The sequence below is a fragment of the Balaenoptera musculus genome, chromosome 5 (assembly GCF_009873245.2).
Source record: "Balaenoptera musculus isolate JJ_BM4_2016_0621 chromosome 5, mBalMus1.pri.v3, whole genome shotgun sequence".
NCBI classification, from domain to species: Eukaryota; Metazoa; Chordata; class Mammalia; order Artiodactyla; family Balaenopteridae; genus Balaenoptera; species Balaenoptera musculus.
Genome location: NC_045789.1, coordinates 88,192,502 through 88,211,538, shown reverse-complemented (window position 1 = coordinate 88,211,538; position 19,037 = coordinate 88,192,502). Strand labels below are relative to the sequence as shown.

Here is a 19,037-nt window from a genome sequence, read left to right as displayed (position 1 = left end):
ATTATGAGCTAATGCCTATCCCTCTGGGCACACAGGCGGGCTGGCTGCCCCTGGTAGGGGGGCACATGCCTTCACTTGCTGAGCTGTGGAAAAGGAGCCCACCTACCCCCTCACCCAGCGCTAAGGCAGTCCCGTCTCCTGGCTCCTGGAACCCCTCACCTCCGCCCTCTCCAGGTTTCTGAGAGGCAGCAGCTTGGATTTGCTTTTACTTACTCTCCATCCCAAGAGGTAGGTGTTAAAAACAACACCTTAACTAAACACACGGAGTTTGCTCCTCTTTCTGTTTTGTTTTTAATCCCTAAAGAAATAGCTGCTTGTTGTAAAAAAAAAAAAAATCAAATAATATAGATTTGTATAAAACAAAAACAGAAGTCCTCTCTCTCCCAAACCTTCTTTAATAGTGGAGATAAACTGTTGAAAGCTTGCTGTATATACTACCAGACTTTTCCTTGGCACAGACAATAATTCATTACACCTCTATCTGCCTATATACATACACATTTTCCTTCCAAAAAGCCCCTATAGGTTTGGACTCTCAACTTTTTTTCCCTTATGAGTGTAACTTTTTATCAAACTATATTTGATTTACAATATTGTGTTAGTTTCAGGTGTAGAGCAAAATGACTCATATATACATATCCTTTTTCAGATTCTTTTCCTTTATAGGTTATTACAAGATATTGAGTATAGTTCCCTATGCTAGACAGTAAATCGTTGTTGTTTATCTGTCAACTTTCTTTTTTAAATTAACCACACACCACGAATACCTGTCCACAGCAGTCAGAAGCTCATTCTTCCTAAAGTTTCAATAGTATTGCATTCTATAGCAGTGCCGTTTTTCCAACCGGTTCTCTATTTTTAGACTCTTGGGTTGCTTCCATTGGTTTTGCTATAACCAGCAACACAGCAATGAACATCCTCGAGCATTTCCCTCTGCTCATCTGTTGGGATGTATCTGATTAATAACCCTCTTTTCCACCAGGAGTCCGGGGATCTCCTTTTGGATTCTCCCTTTGCATAGCTGAGAGAAAAAGTCCATCCTACCCAACCATTAGACAGGATAAGAACCCTCTCCGCTAGATTTGGTGTGTACTGCAGTACTCAGATGGAGTTGCAGAGTAAATCCTACTCCTACTTATTCATATATTTACTTTTAAATACTTACTCATCTCTGATGCCCCTCTGTGCACACTCTGAGCAAAGCAACATTAACAATTTGTTAACGATTCATTCCAGCCTTACCTGTTCTGCCAGATTCATCTTGCTGTGCAGTAGAAGCTAACACAACATTGTAAAGCAACTATACTCCAATAAAAATTAATTTAAAAAAAAGAGCCATTTCACACAAAAAATAAAATAAAATAGGCATTTAAAAAAATAACCAATATGATGAGTTTTGCCTGAGTACCCACAGACATGGGCTTTGGGGGCTCAGAGGAGAAAAGAGACTCCAAGCCAAATGGAGGTCCAAATGAAACACTTGCTCTGCTGACCTCTGGCACAGAATCCCAGAAATCATTACTGGGATTGCCCAGGTAACTGGGATTGCAGGAGAATAAGGGTCAGGAGGGGGATCCTTCACAAAGTTCAAATCCTTAGCAAACACACAAAAAAACTTTGCAGACTGAAACGGAGGCAGGTTGAAAAACCTTCATTATTTCTTTTACCTATTAAAATTCTTAACTCCCCCCCCAAGACATTACCAATCAGTATTTTCTCTGCAAAAGAATCTAGACAATTTTCTGCACTAGTGAGTATAATAATAAAATCATAATACTTCTAAAGGAAAACCGCTCGTTTTGCACATTCTTTAAAGTTTGTATTCCAAATGTGGCACAAAATCAAAGCTCTGATGTCACTGGTGATATAAAACTGGCAATTTAAAAATCCATTTAATGAAACTGTTAATTTCACCCAACTGGTTTAGCATATGCATTTTTTCTAGTAGATCTATAACTAAAAAACATGCCTTATTTATGGAGATTAATGGAGTAATGAAAAACAAACAAACAAAATAGAAGTAGGAGCCATTTTCCCATTTTTCTTTCTTCCTACACCAGAAGCTAAGGAAACAAAGGCACCACCAGCATTAATGAACTCTTAATCTCCCCGAGTAGCACAGCATTGTTTACTTTGCTCTTTTTTCCTTTTTCCAGCAATACCACAAGGTCACCATTTGTGCGCTCATCATTGGGTTTTTTTTTGTTTTTTTTAATTTTTGGCTGCACTGGGCTTTCGTTGCTGAGCGTGGGCTTTCTCTAGTTGCAGCGAGCGGTGGCTACTCTTTGTTGTGGTGTGCGAGCTTCTCATTGTGGTGGCTTCTTTTGTTGCGGAGCACGGGCTCTAGGCGCACAGGCTTCAGTAGTTGTGGCACGCAGCCTCAGTAGTTGTGGCACACAGGCTTAGTTGCTCCGCCGCATGTGGAATCTTCCCGGACCAGGGCTCGAACCTGTGTCCCCTGCATTGGCAGGCGGATTCTCAACCGCTGCGCCACCAGGGAAGCCCACGCTCAACATTAAAAGAGGCAAAAAGCAGAAAATGAGAAGGTAGTCACCTACTGAAGGAACCAGAGCTGCCTCTGATGGAGAATTTGGGAGAAGAAAGGCAGACTTATTCCTTATGAGGGGAACGAGACAACAACAGGAAAGTCATTTTTAGTTTCAAGCTTCCAAAAGGTGTAATGCCTCCAGGGAAGAAGTTTGAAAAGGGAAAAAAATGTGAAAGGAGAAAATACCATATACCCAGAAAAGGAAAGATCTTCACCAAGTTTACTGATTTAGAAAAACATAGCACATCCTTCATTTGCATTCTCATTTGATGAGCTCCACTGGGTTCCCGAGACTCAAAGAAGTGGCTTATTTCTCTCTCAAAAGTAAACTACTTGTACTTTTCTGTCCTGTGCAGATTGTCTGGTTTTATACATGTAAAACCTCCGTCCTTCCCTTTCCCTCTTTCTCTCTCTCCGTGGATTTTTTTTAAAAAAACTATAAAGATGCTTTCTAAATCAAAAAAAAATAAGATAAAGGTCCTTTAATGAACAACAGTGAACATAGCTCTTAAAGGACACGGGATCCTGGCGTTACTAAATAACCCCATTGTGTTTCTACCATTTCCATGCTCTGCGTTTTAGTCTCCAAATAAACATTGCAATTGTTGGCAAAAATCAGAAGAGTTAGAAACAAGCTAGAGGGACGACAGTGCAGCCAGCACCTGTCTGCATATTGTGTAGAGGAACCTCGTCCCCTGCGCTCTGCTGTCTGAAGCCTGGGGCAGGAGTCAGGCTGTGGCCCTGAAGGAACAATGCAGACGGTGTCAGCCCTGGGAGGGGAGCCCAGCCTCAGACGTGGCTTCCTCCCGAGAACCATCTGCTGGCAGACCTTGGACTTTCTGTAGCCACAGTCATCAGCTACCATGGGCTCAGAGGTGCCCAGTCCAGCATGAAAGGAAGAAAGGAAGTAAACAGTTCTGGCCTCAGGGCAAATGTCTGGAGGGCGTGCTGGTCCACTCACCTGTCACGCTTACCTGGGCCTCCCTGCCTTCGAGTCCCCACTGCACTTGGGCCATCGTGTCCTTCCTTTCTCCTTCCTACCATACCAGCTCTCTGGCCTGGAGCCCCACCTAGCTCTGCCATTCCTGCCGCCTCTTACCAGCCGGTCCTCACCACTTCTCTTCCCTGATGCCAGAGCCCCATTCAGAGGGTTTTTGAATTCAAAGCGTTCCATTTTGTCAAGAAAAGTGTGAGAGGAGAGTAAAAAGAAACAGCCAGCATACCTCTTAAAGGATGAAAAGGCATGCATACTAAAATACTACCAGCCTAGCATTAGAAAAAGCCCCAATGCAAATAGAGCAATTTCTATGCTCTGACAAGAGCCATTTTCCTAAAGAATTGGAGTTTCCCCAGGAAACAACACAGAGGTTGACCAAGCAGAATGGTCCCCCTGAAGTCTTGAACATGGGGTCTTGTGTCGGATGCCCCCCAGAGCCTGGACAGCGGTGAACTTCAGGACAGAGCACCACAGGAGCATTCCTGGGCCACTCGAGGCAATCAGGAGGCAGAGCCGTGGCTCCGGAATGCCGGAGGCACGAAGGGTTGGCTGCCACATCTGTGTGCGTTGCAGCTGGGTGCCCCAAGAGCACTGCTGTCTTTACTTATTTACTTATTTATTTTTATAAATTTATTTATCTTATTTATTTATTTTTGGCTGCGTTTGGGTCTTCGTTGTTGTGCATGGGCTTTCTCTAGTTGCGGCGAGCAGGGGCTACTCTTCGTTGAGGTGCGTGGGCTTCTCACTGCAGTGGCTTCTCTTGTTTGGAGCAGGGACTCTAGGTGCCTGGGCTTCTGTAGTTGTGGCATGTGGGCTCAGTAGTTGCGGCTCATGGGCTTAGTTGCTCCGCAGCATGTGGGATCTTCCCAGACCAGGGCTCGAACCCGTGTCACCTGCTTTGGCAGGTGGATTCTTAACCACTGCACCACCAGGGAAGCCCAGCACTGCTCTCTTTAATTCAAAGGCATGCTGACTCTGGAAACTGAAGAACAAGTCCTGTGATGCTTCAGAGTGAGAACCACCAGTGGGGACAGCTGCATTTTATACCAGGTTAGCACATCAGCTGTCACCGTGTAAGAAGCCTCCTTCCTCCACACCCCCTGGCACATGGCAAAGACTCATGTGTGGGCCAGTCTACGCTTTTCATTATGGTTGTCCCAGGGCCCAGCACCATGCTTGGAGGTTCTCAATACAGGGGTGCCAAGTTGGGTTTGCATGCACCTTAGGGCTGTTTCATATCTGGGCACCTGAATACCTCAGCAACGAGGTTACAGATATATGAAAGCAAGAACCCTGGGGCCTGTGTTTCGGGAAATCTTTTGTAATGGGCGTGCATAGACGAAGAAGGATCCTGGCCTACTTTTGCTGTCAGGGGAGAGTTGAGAGACAGCATCCTGGCTGACCTGGCAAACAGGACTATATTTGCAAAGGTGTTTTCAGAGCCAGGACAGCAGCTTCTGAGGGAGAAGCAGGCTAAGGAAGCGTGAGAGAAGTGAGAAGAATGTGGAGAAAAGGCAAATAAGCCCACAGACTCCATTGGTCTGGATTGGTGTTATGGTTTAGCTAGCATAGACCTTGAATTTGTATCTCCTGGAAGTTAAACTCCTTGTTCCTTCACTGATTCACAGACCCAAAAAGATGTTTTTAGTATTTACAATGAGATCACTTATTCATCTGGAGTGCGTTCAGTGGCTCAACAAATACTTATTGAGGGTCTTCAAAGGAAACCTAGATTCTGTTGCTGTCTTTGAAGACGTCTGAGCCCCACTGTGGAATCAGACAGGCAAATCAATATTGTAATGTGGTAAGATAGGTACTGATAAGGGGACACCTACAAAATGGCAAGGAGGGCAGGGGAGATGGAGCTGACTCCCTGGGGGGACAGGAAAGACGATGTGAGCAGGCAGTGTTTGAGTTGGGACTTGAAGGCTGCTTGCAAGGCAGGCAAGTTGAAGAGCATGGGTGGCTGAGGGGTGTTCTTTGAGGGGAGTGGGGCATAAATGCACTGTATAGGGTCATATGGAAGAAGGATTGATAACTAAGCACCTAACGTATGCCCAGCACCGTTGCAGACACTGTGAAGGAATAGGAAGCATAGTGGGATACTTACACCTCTCGCATTACCCTCAACAAGCTTGCAATCAAGCGAGTAATGGAGACGCCCATAGGATCAAAGCGGTGTAAGTCAAGGCAGATGAGACGAGCCCTATCCGGGTGACTCTGTCTCTCATATCCATAGGGTACCTTTCTGTCTGTGAAGCTCTTTCGTACACACTGTCACTTTATGAGAGCATTACATTCTTCATTCCTATGAAACCAGACTTTCCCCAGTATATAACTTACAAACATAAATTACCCTTCATACCCATAAGGGTGGCTATTATCAAAAACCCAGAAAATCACAAGTGTTGGTGAGAATGTGGAGAAATTGGAACACTTGCACGCTGTTGACGGGAATGTAAGACGGTGCAGCCCCTATGGAAAACAGGATAATGGCTCCTCAAAAGATTAAACATAGAATTACTGTATGATCCAGCAAGCCCACCTCTGAGTATACAGCCAAAAGAACTGAAAGCCGAGTCCTGAAGAGATACTTGTACACCACATTCAAAGCAGCACTATTCACAATAGCCAAGAGGGGGAAGCAACCCAAGTGTCCATCAACAGATGAATGAATAAACAAAATGTGGTATAGACACACAATGGAATATTATTCAGCCTTAAAGAGGAAGGAGATTCTGACAGATGCTATAACATGGATGAACCTTGAGGACCTTATGCTAAACGAGATAAGCCGGTCATGCAAGACAAATACTGTATGATTGCACTCATATCAGGTATCTAGAAGAGTCAAGTTCATAGACACAGAAAGTAGAATGGTGGTCACTAGGGACTGGGGGCGGGGGCAGAGTGGGGAGTTGTGGTTTAATGAGTACAGAGTTTCAGTTTTGCAAGATAAGAAAGTTCTAGAATCTGTTGTGCAACAATGTGAACGTACTTAACGCTACTGAAGGGTACACTTAAAAATGGTGATGATGGAGAGTCTTAAATTATGTGCATGTTACCACACAATTTTTTAAAAAATTACAGTCCTTAAAGAGGGAGGGTGTAAATATTTGGGGATTCTCTTGTGCAGTAGAAAAATAGAGCTCAGTCTTTTGGGAACAGCTAGAAGGTGGTGACCGCTCCTGACCTCACTGGGCAGAACGCAGAGGACACTCCTACTGGTTGTGAGCTCCCGACTCTGCACTCCCTGCACCGTTCTCATGGCTCCCTTGAAGTACGTCGTTGGCTCAGCGGGAGAGCAGACGACCCATCTAAAATCGCACAGTGTCGGGGGAAACGCTGCCGTCTGAAGCGTGCACGTGCAGCAGCCTGGCAGTAGAGTTGGCTGTATATGTGAGGAGAGGCTGCCAAGAAAAGGGTGAGTGTCGCAAAGAACCAGAAATGACAGGCCATCGTCTCATGCTGTCATATATATATTTTTTAATGCCAGGAAAAAAAGTGATTCCACCAATTGATTCCCTTTGTGGGAGCTATGGGAGCTGACGTTTTTCTTTGCATTTAACCTAAGTCACTCTCATTCAAAACATGGCCCCATCTTTGTCCTATCCTGGGCCACTTGGTCAATACTTGTCTAGTGAATGAATGAATGGAAGGTTGTGATACGAGTGACTTAAGTTACTCACACGGTTTCATTCCTCATCTCTGTGACTGCATCTACTCGGTTCCTACAGCAAGAATTCTAAGCAGCCAACATCTGATCCTTGAGTCTGTTCTTGTAGCTTATCTCAGATACAAGAAATGTAACATGATGAGGATATTCTAGTAAAGTCTACTGGTCAACAGGACCAAACAGCTCAGGCCAGCAGCAGAAAACATGATGCAAACATAGTTCCTATTGACTAGAGTTGTCCAAAGCACTCCGAAGCCAGCTAGACACTCCCAGCAGGATAAACTTGGATCAAAAGTTATGTGAGGAACCAGGAATAGATACATAGTCACACCAGTCTGACTACTCTTCTTTTTATAGGAGACCAGAGTAAAGATATGTAAATAATGTAATTTTTTTTTTTTCCCCTCAATTTACAAAGTCAAATCTTCTGCACTTCTCTCAGGATTGTTAGAAACTGGGCACAATGTCTGACACGAATCTCTCTCCAGGGTTAACCACAGAGATTATCTAGTTAACTATGGTGGCCCCAAGCAAGGGCAGTGTGCCGGGTACAGATGAATTTTAATGAGTGTAAGCCCTGCCCTGCAGGAGGCTCCCAGTCCCTATGGATGGGACAACGTAAACTAGAAAAATTGGGGGTGAAGGCAGAATGGGAGCCTGAGGTTGGTTCTGGAGATTTGCCTACCCTGCCCACCCTCCCTCCCCACCTGCTTCTGGGCGCCAGGAAACGGCAGGGAGAGGCGGGATGCAAGTGGCTACATGCCCAGGGAGATACGGGCCCCTCCGGGTATGCTCCCTGGCGCTGATCTAAGCAGACTTGGCACCAGAAGGACCTGACTGGCTGCTTGGGCACCAGCAGTGAGCCCTAAAGTGGCAAATCCGGCTTTGTGTCCCCTCTCCCCCCAGGCAGGGGGCCCCGGAAGCCTGACCGAGGGCAGCTGGACGCGTGTCTGTGCTGCAGTGTGACAACTCCCCAGCACTGCGGCCCATCAAGTCTCAAGGTTTGGGGGTTCATGATCTGTGTTAATTAGCTCCACAGAGAATAAAATCATTCTGCATTCTTTAAAAGAAACTTCTGAGCAGTAAAAATGACACAAAAACATTCTTTATTGAGAGTATTTCCTTGAAAAAGAATGTTTTGTGAAAATGATTCACTCCTGTTCTTAATCAGTAAAACTATATTTAAATATATCTGAAATCCCATAAAGCCAGTTTTGAGGTGATGTGGTCTTCGCCCGTTTAGCCTACACCTTCCAACACGCATCGCCCTCTTCCGTTCACCTGTGTCAGGGGGCAGTTCCACCACCTCCCAGGAGACCCACGAAAACCCAGCAATTGTCGCTGCCTGGTAGTAACAGTGTAACACTTACACAGCAGTGATTCTCCACCGGGGGCGATGTGACCTCCCTGGGGACACTTGGCAATATCTGGAGACATTTTTAGTTGTCACCCTTGGGTGGAGGTTTATGGGAGGGGACGGAGTGCTGCTGGTATCTAGTGGGTAGAGACCAGAAATGCAGCTAAACATCCTACAATACACAGGACAGACCCTTCACAACAACGAATTATCTAAAATGTCAGTAAGTGCCAAGATTGAGAAACGCTGTTTACATAGAGTTTACTAAGTGCCCATACTCTTCTAAGTGTCAATTCCTTAACCCAACACTAGAAGAGAGGGACTATTGTCATCCCCGTTTTGCAGATGAGGAAACTGAGGCTCAGCAAAATGAAGTGGCTTGCCCAAGATCACACAGCTAGTAAGTGCTAAGTTAATATCAGAATCAGGTCACTTGGCTGCAGAGGCTATGCTGACACCTGACTCCACATGGCCTCCCTTTCCCGGATCCAGGCAGTGACGAAGCCCCTCAGAGCCAACCCCTTAGATCCTTTGGCTCCATCTACATCACTCTGTCCCATTCAGGCCCCCATCCTCTCCGCCCTGGGCCATGCAGTGGCCCCCCTGCTTCCAGCTCCACAGCACTCTAGTTTACCTCCCTCAGTCTCCCACTGCTGACAAGAGTGACCTCAAAAACCCAGATCTGATCACGCCTCTAGCCCCTGCTTGAAACCCTTCAACAGGTCCCCGTCACCTACAAGGTAAAGCCCAAACTTGTCAGGATGGAGTCTGAGCTCTAGTAAGGAGCCCTCCCATGTTGTTGGTGGGAATGTAAATTGGTGGCACGCCACTACGAGAACAGTATGGAGGGGCCTTAAAAACTAAAAATAGAACTACCATATGGTCCTGCAACCCCACTCCTGGGCATATATCTGGAGAAAACCATAATTCAAAAAGATACATGCACCCCAATGTTCACTGCAGCACTATTTACAATAGCCAAGACATGAAAGCAACCTAAATGTCCATCGACAGATGAATGGATAAAGAAGATGTGGTATCCATACACACTGGAATACTACTCAGCCATAAAAAAAGAACAAAATAATGCCATTTGCAGCAACATGGATGGACCTAGAGATTATCATACTAAGTGAAGTAAGCCAGACAGAGAAAGACAAATATATGATATCACTTATATGTGGAATTTTTTAAAAAGATACAAATGAACTTATTTACAAAACAGAAATAGACCCACAGACATAGAAAATAAACTTATGGTTACCAAAGGGGAAAGGAAGGGGGGTGGGATAAATTAGGAGTTTGGGATTAACATATACACACTACTATAAGTAAAATAGATAACCAACAAGGACCTACTATATAGCACAGGGAACTATATTCAATATCTTGTAATAACCTATAACAGAAAAGAATCTGAAAAAAAAATATATATATATATAACTGAATCACTGTGCTGTATACCTGAAACTAACACAACATTGTAGATCAATTTTACTTCAATAAACAAATAATTAAAAAAAAAGAATAATCACTCTCCAGGCCTTCTCCTGCTTCCCAAATTCCTTGCACGTCATTAAAAATGGCATGCTGTTCCCATTGTCTCTGCCTGTACTCTGCCTGCAATACCTACCCCCACCTTGTTTATTCTGGCAAACATCAATTGACCCTTCAAGAATCAATCCCAGTGTCACCTCCTCCAGGAAGCCTTCCTGGAGCACTCTAGACTTCCAAGTAGAACTGACCACTCCCTTCTTTGTGCCTTTGCCAATTACTCCCATAGCTTTTATTTTTAAAAATACATTACCATTTTTCTTTGCTTTCAAGTCGGTCCCTCAAGGGCAGAGACCTTGTACTATTTTACTTACCTCTGAAGTCTAGCCAAGTAACTGAGCAGTCACTCAGCAAATATCAAATGAACCAAAGATGAAATATCTTGTATGGTTTGAATTCTTTCAAGATGGGGTGAGGGTGAATCACTATCTGCAAAGAGAGTCTATTCCACTGGACACTGCCATTTTTAGGAAGTTCTTATATGCAGCAGCAGTCAGTTTCTGCATTGCCTTGACCCAAGGGTTTGGTCATATGCCCAGGAATACCATGGGCTGCTGCTGACCGCTAAGATAGTTCTCATTACCCTCCTTCCCCAGGCTGAACACCTCCAGCTTCTCTCCTCTTCCTAACAGACATCGTTTCAAGATTCCTTGTAGTCTGACAGTATGTACTTAATTACTATGCAAACCTAAATCACAATGGACTTAAGCTGGACACATTTGCAAAACATACACAGATTCCTGAGATGCTGCTTAAAATGTACTTCAGGGCTTCCCTGGTGGCACAGTGGTTGAGAATCCGCCTGCCAATGCAGGGCACACGGGTTCGAGCCCTGGTCTGGGAAGATCCCACATGCCGCGGAGCAGCTAAGCCCGTGAGCCACAATTACTGAGCCTGCGCGTCTGGAGCCTGTGCTCCACAACAGGAGAGGCCGCGATAGTGAGAGGCCCGCGCACCGTGATGAAGAGTGGCCCCCCGCTTGCCACAGCTAGAGAAAGCCCTCGCACAGAAATGAAGACCCAACACAGCAATAAATTTAAAAAAAAAAAAACAAAGTTTTTAAAAAAAAAAAAAAAACCTCTAAAAAAAAAAAAATGTACTTCAAATCAAAGGTCTCAAGTTCAAGGGCCTGAGGGCCCGGGCAGGTAAGATCCATGACTGAAGTCGGCAGGAGGTGCTCAACCAGAGGCAGGAAGGGCTGTGGATGGACAGAGACTGCCTGTCCCATCCACACACCTCTGGAATTGCTGCCACTCAGGACGGAGGCCCGGCGTCGCCAGATCTTGGATCTTCTGAGAAAAGCTAGAAATTTGCATTTTCATAGAAGTTTTTAGATCCCTGTAACTAATTTTTTTTAAATTGACAACAATGTGTATGCCAAAGCAACCACATTTGGGGGCCAGCTCTGGCTGTCAGCTGCTTGTTTGTGGCCTTGGCTTTAAATAAAGAATTGCTCAAGTGATTCCTAAATTTAAGTTTTTGTATTTAGGGTTGAAAATGTGCACAGATACACTGAGTGGTGGACACATTAAGGGCAGAATTTAAATTTGAAATTAAGCTAGAACACTAGGGTTAAAAATAACTTCAAGGCATAAATCACTAAAGAGGGTGAGGGAAAGGAGAAAAACAGGGACCTTCCTAACCAGCATCCAAAGGCGAGCTAGGCACAGACTCAATTACCTGTCACCAAACCGATCTCCAGCAAGGCCTGGAACAAGCTTCGGTGCTTGGCTCTCAGCTCCTTCTCCCAGAGGAGAGCTCTGCACATTGAGGGCCGCCCGTACCTGAGCTTCAGGTCCAGGTAGGAATTCCGGAGGTCGCCTACAGGAAAGGGAAGCACAGGATACCATCAGAGGGAAGCCTTGCCTCTCTAACTCCCTTCCTCCACGGGGAACTAGAAATAAGAGGTCAGACTTAGTGTTACTGGATGTTGGTTTGGGTGCATCAGGGATTTGAAATTGGCTACGATGCCTCTGCCTCGAGGTCACAAATTCAAAGCCAAGTCCAAGGGAAATGTGCCAAAGTTGCTGATAGCTGTTGAATAATTCCACAGAATGAGCAGCTGGCCTCCGACTGGTCCCCAGGAGGACAATATCTAGGCCATTTTGTTGGCAGTGTGAGTCGAGGAGCAAAGCACAGGGACCCCCAGGGAGGCAAGGCAGTAGAAGATGTTAGGAGAATCTTCCCAATGCCACCAAACAGATCAGCATGCAAGACCGGCCTTCTGACTCTGGGTATCTCTCCTGAAATTACATCAGCTGTCAAAATCAGTTTCTTTCCTGTTTGGGGTATTACTATTCCTATATATCTTCCCTTCTTCTGACAGCATCATATTTTCTGGATGATTCAGCGGTGAGAGCAGCAGCTGGGAGACTAGTATAGCCTATTCTTAAATTAAATTGCAGAAGTGCTGCCTTTCTACACTTACCTATCACCGTCTCTAATCACTTCCTATGACCATTTTATGTGAACTCTATCAGAATGGGGTATGTTCAACATATATCCATTCCTCCATGGCCTGAAATGGGAAGCTCGGCTCTGGAGATGTTGAGATTATTTAGGCAGGACTGAAATACTCAATTTACTTTTGCTGATGGCAAAGGCCCCACAGGAATTTCTCTTCCAGAAAGAACATATGTGACTAACTCTAGTGCCACCGTATCATGCAAGAAGAGCTATAGCCAGAGGAATCTGTAAGTGCTGGAACTTTGGAAGACAAGACGGGATGAGTTTTATAACAGATACACACTCTGTATGAATGAAAGGATGTCTGCAAATACGGGCAGGCACGGAAGCAGTCTATTTGAAATTCATTCCTTCTGTTGAAAAGTTACCGATGTCTTCCAGAATGAGTCAATTTCAAAGATTTAAAAAATAAAACCCAGCCCCAAACAACAAAGCCATTGTTCAACATTTCTGAAGGCTAATATTCAGATATTAATGGTCCAAGACAAAAGTGCACTGATGGGGAAACATTTCTAATGATTAATTTATTTTCCAATTCATTTTTATTTTCTTAGACTGGCCTAAGATCCCATTATGGATGGGAATAATGTAATTTGAGGCTCAAAACACTCTCATTTAGATTCTTAAACTAAATTACAGCTAGTTGAAGCTATGAGGCAGGTTTGGGTTCTAGGTGGAAGGCACACTATCATTTGCATCCATCTGGGGAGGTCATACTTGCCCCCATTGGTCAAGTCACATATGTTCTATTTCAACCCCCTTATGAAAGAAGCCAAGCGTGTCGCTACAAATGCCTGGAGCTAAAAATCGCTCTCCTGAAGTTCAATACTTACATGCTTCTTGTCTCCTGTCCCCCTGCTGTACCGTGGATGTGTACACAGATACTATTTCTTGAACCTCTGCACACCTTTCATAATATAACTTGATATGTTCAGCAAGTTGCTTCTCAAGTAGGGGATTGAAAATCTACAAGAGGGCAAGAAAACAGAATGAACAACAATTGTCATCAAACACCCATGGTACCCATGAGGCTACGTTCAGGTGGATTTCCTTCTCCCATTGATAGCAACAGGTGGCTTGCTTGTACACAGATCATCTGCTTTGGATTCTCAAAGGAAGGGTGTTACTAGTAATTCAAGGACACGCCAGCTCTGACTGCTTCCCTCTAGCTTCTTTTTGTGTCATCTTCTCCTCTGCAGAGCTTCTTAAGTGTCAGGATTTCCCAGAGACCAGGCCTTCATCCTCTTCCCTTCCCCGCCGCTATGTGCTATCCCCAGAAAATGACATTCATCTCCCCTGAGTTCCCAAAGGACCCCAAGTCTACCAGTGCTGCACCTGTGGCCTGGAAGCCTCCTCTCCTTTTCTTCTGTTTAGAAGGCTCCTACTCAACCTCCAAGAGCCAGATCCAAGATCATCCCTTCAGGGCAGCCTCCCTAACAGCCTACCGCACCCTCATACGTGTACCGATGCAGAGGACCGCACCTCGGCACTGCCAGACACAGTGCTCACATCTTCATTAAGCATGTACCCCATTCTTTCATGACTTATCTGTTTAAGACCCAGGCCAGGAGCTCCTCAAGATCAGAGACCTTATCTCAACTCAGTGGTTTTCAAAATACGGGTTATGACCCATTGGAGGGTTGTGAAATTATTTCAGTGGTTTGTAACCAGCAGTGATTTTGTTTTTTATAGAGCAGAACACAAAATATCAGAGTACACTGAACATAGCAAGAATCTGTATCGTTAGTAAAATTCTTATTTCAGTTTTGTGTTTTATATATATATATGTATATATTACGTGTGTATGTATGTATGTATATGTGTATTATATATGCTTATGTATGTACTGCTCATGCTATTAAATAGAGTTCTTATTGTGGACCACCTTCAAAAAAAAGTTTGAAAGCCACCACCTTAATTCATCTTGGACGCCTCAGCATCTTGCACAGAGCCTGGCACATAGTAGGTGCTTAATAAGTATTGGCTGCACACATGAATAAAAGAATTTCATTTTTTTCCTCTTATAGAGGTATCTCAACAGGGGCTCTAAGATGACCTATGGGTGATAAGGTGCCCCATTTTTCCGAATTGACTTTGCCTAGTGACCCCTGCTTTTCCCAGAACAAATCCCACAAGGTCACAGGAATGAAAGAATGTTCCTTTTTTAGGTATCCGGTGATCTCCTTACCAAGGCACAAAAAGCAACCAGGGTGAATGTTCCCTCGTGGGGCAGCCCCCCCTCTAATACCCACCAGCCCTGCTGGAGCTGGCCTGGAGACTCGGACAATTCCATTCCATTTGTGGGTGGGTTTTGGACTTGAGAATTCAATGCTGACTACAAAGCCCTCTATGATCTCCACCACCGCAGCCCACCCACCCAGTGTGAGCCAAAGGCTCATGTTTCTGGAGAGAGCAGTAAGCAGAACCAAGAGTCCTATTTGCTGGACTGTCTCCTCTCTGATACTTTAAATAATAGCATATAAAAGAAGCTTTACCAAATAACTAAGACTCTCTCCTTTCATTAGCTTAATCGCTGGATAGGCAAGAGCCTGATAAAAATCGACTCTATAATTAAGCTACTAGTTATAAAAACAGAGGAAGTAAATGGTTTCCATTTTATGAGTACTAAATGAACCAAACGTTAACAAAAATCTATTATCACGTTTGCAGGGTGGAAGGGGAAGCCTCAATATTAATTATGTTTGGTGACAGAGCCGATGCGAGGTCCGGCTCAGATAAATCTTTTGTTTACACTGGACTGGTTCCACAGCCCTGAGCCACACGCCCATTACCCATAAGCATTCGAAAACTCCTTGGTCCCCTGGGCTCACCTGTGCAGGGTGCAGAGCATGGAGGCGATAGTACTTCAGGGGTCCAAAAAACCCTTCAATGCCAGCCACATACCTGCTCCCTCCAATAATGAAGTACCCAGCAGTGTCATTATAATGGAAATCCTCTCGGAAGCTAGAGAAGAACAAAGGATTAAGAGAGTTCTGGGTTTGAACAGATTTTTTTTTTTTAAAGACTCTTTCTCCTTGACTTAAAACTCCAAATTTCTGCAAACCCTTCACTCTAGTTCTAGAAGATGAGACCATGGTGGGGTCAGGCAGACTTGGGCTAGGATCCCAACCCTGCTATTTACCAGCTGTGTGACTTTGGACCAGTTGCTTAACGTCTCTGAGACTGAGTCTTCTCATTAGTAAAATGATAATTCCTCTCTTACTGGATTAATAAGAGGATTAAGTAAAGACGTACAGCATCTAGCAGCACCTGGCCCACCGTAAGTACCTTTTTTCCTTTTTATTTTTTATTTGACTTTTTATCTTATATTGGAGTATAGTTGATTAACAGTGTTGTGTTAGTTTCAGGTATACAACAAAGTGATTCAGTTATACATATACATGTATCTATTCTTTTTCAAATTCTTTTCCCGGTTATCACAGAATATTGAGCAGAGGTCCCTGTGCTATATAGTAGGTCCTTGTTGGTTATCCATTTTAAAGATAGCAGTGTGTACATGTCAATCCCAAACTCCCTAACTACCTCCCTACCCTTCCCCTCTGGTAATCCTAAGTTCCACCATAAGTACTTAATACATGCTGCCTATTGATATTGGTGAAATTGTTTAGCATCATTGGAATTATTTGGAATTGCTGATCTTAATTGGAAGTATTTTGCTCTAAAAGGAAAAAAAGAAAACTTGTTGAGTAGATAGAAGGTGGATGTGGAGGAAAATAAAAACATACCCTATTAGATAAGAACTGAGGTCAAATTCAGAGTTAGGAGAAGGAGGCCACAGCAAGGTCAAAGGGCTTGGCCAAAGATAAGTGGTCAGCACAGGTGATTTGTTGGAAGTCCACTTTGTCCTGAAAGACTTAAAGGATCAGGAAGGAAAATGGAGGGAAAAAATGGGTCAGCATGAATAAAATGCACAACGTTGTTCCTGGCAGCATTATTTACATCCACCAAAGACTGAAAAAGTTTAGGTGTCTGTCAGTGAGGACTGGTACCCACATCCATCCAATGGGCCCTGGACATCTACACAGCTTAAAAAGGGATAAAGGGCTCTGTGTACTGACCTGGAATAATCTCTAAAATACATTGTTCAGTGAAAAAATAAAAATGAAAGAGCAGAACAATAAATATATTTTTATCCAAGAAAGAGGAGAATGGATTTTTTTTTTTGTATTTGCATTAAAAAAAACTCTGGAGGTATATATAAGAAACTAATAAAAGTCTTTCCACATGGCATGGGGGTTAGGGGATGGAGTGGATGGAGACAGAGCTGGAAGCAAGACATCTAACTGTAGACCTTTTCACATTGTTTTGATTTTTATACGATGTGAATTTATTACCTATTTAGAAAGTAAAATAGGAATGCGTGGACAAAGTGCCATCAGAGCATATGTGAACAGCAAGGAGGGATCAAGATCGGCATCAAGTGAGAAGCCAGGCAAAGACAAAAAGAGCCAGGGAACACCGAGGGCAGATGGCAGCAGAAGGGAAGAACACAGCATGTCAGGCAGGCCGCCAGGAGCCCGGCAGCCTCAAGAGCGATGGGCCAGGGTGACACGGATGGGACAGAGCAGCCCCCAGTGGTCGGGTCGGAGAAGCCAGGCAAGGGGGGGGTCATCCCAGGAGAGAGGACGGGCTGATTGTTAGGCAGAAACCCAACCCTGGGCAGGTGCTCCCGGCTGGAAGGAAGACAAAAAGGTGAAGAAATGGGCACTCTGACAACATCAACCGATGGCGGCAAGAGGGAACACTCAGAAATCAGCTTTCTACAAAGGCAACTAACATGGAAAAGAAATGCTTTATTTCCTGCTATTTCTTTTTCTGGAATCTCAGGCTTGAAGGGCACTAAGAAGATGACGGTCTCGTCTCCTTTTTTTTTACGTGGGACCACAAAGTTATTATCTCTGAGAGCTGCGAATTGATTAAAATTTTCAAGACCTTCGAAAGATCTGAACATTCTGACTACCCTCATGAGGTATTACCCAGCACTCAGGGGACGCAAAGCAACGCTTCTGCAGTAGAAGCTCTCGTAATAGAACTCTGCTTAATCAACTCACCAGCTCACCTCACGGCTCATCCCTGCAACACACTGGATGCTTGCCAGCTGGAGGTTCCTCTCTGGAGGCTTCTCATTTTATTTTTTATTTGAAAAAAAATGTTTTTTTATTTTTTGGCTGCGCCGTATGGCTTGTGCGATCTTAGTTCCTCGACCAGGGATCGAACCCGGGCCCCTTGCAGTGGCAGCACGGAGTCTTAACCACTGGACCGACAGGGAATTCCCTGTCTTCTCATTTTTTAATGGAGATAAAAATAGTACCTATCTACAGGGTTGTTGGGAAAATTTATTTAATATTTAAACAAAGCATTTAGAACAGTGCCTGGCACATCATAGGCACCATAGCAGGCACCATAGCTGTTAACTACAGTTATTATTATTAACCTACTCCAACTTGGACTTTTGCTGTCATTTTTTTAAATTAAGCTTATGTATTTATCTTTGGCTGCGTTGGGTATTTGTTGCAGCATGCGGGCTGCTCATCGTGGTGGCTCCTCTTGTTGCTGAGCATGGGCTCTAGGCACATGGGCTTCAGTAGTTGTGGCGCACGGGCTCAGTAGTTGTGGCGCACGGGCTTAGTTGCTGTGCGGCATGTGGGATCTTCCTGGACCAGGGCTCGAACCCGTGTCCCCTGTATTGGCAGGCGGATTCTTAACCACTGCGCCACCAGAGAAGTCCCTGCTGCCATTTTTTGAGTTGCATGCTTACGTAAGATGTGTTTGTTCCCAAACCTGTCAATTGCCAACTGTATGGTCATTGTAACCATACAATGTAATTCAATCTTATGTGATCCAATAAAATAGGGATGGAGAAGAAAGAGATGTTCATTCTTTAAAAATTAAGTTGAATATTTTCGGTAGACTCAGTAAAGAATGGTTACTAAAAAAATTGTTGTGGAATTAGGACAGCTGGAAAAGGCTGGAAAAAGAAACTGAAGAAATCTAGATGGATTTTGGGCTCTGATAGTTTCACAGGTGTCTTTGTTTTCTTTTCATTTGGGAGAAACAGAAATTGGGTACCGTTTATGCAAGAAAGATCACAGGGAACTCCAATCAGTAGACCCATACTCAAAGGCAAGGCTCTAGCTAGAAAGATTGGCAAATTAATGCACATTTCGATATTTTAAATTAAAATAAAATATTTACCCACTTTTTTTTATGGATCTTTGCTTTAACTGAACTCTCAACTAATCAATAAATTACTTGGTCCCTATGGTACTAGATTGCAATTTTTTATCGTCATTATGATACAACTAACAGACCTCTCCAGCTCCGTCTCCCTCCACAGCGGTGCCTCCACATTTTTCTCCTCTAAAATTCTCAGTGACTGCACCAAGACTGCAAGAGATTCCTTGCACTGTGCGTTGTT

The 19,037-nt window shown here is 44.2% G+C and overlaps 1 protein-coding gene across 1 annotated transcript in view; it reads right to left on the bottom strand.

Annotated features, from left to right (window-relative positions):
* SEL1L3 (SEL1L family member 3) overlaps positions 1–19,037 on the bottom strand; it is a 100,824-nt gene that overhangs the window by 49,493 nt on the left and 32,294 nt on the right. Inside the window, 3 exon segments of the mRNA XM_036852909.1 lie at positions 11,813–11,953; positions 13,432–13,564; positions 15,430–15,562. Coding sequence (XP_036708804.1) covers positions 11,813–11,953; positions 13,432–13,564; positions 15,430–15,562 — 407 coding nt within the window.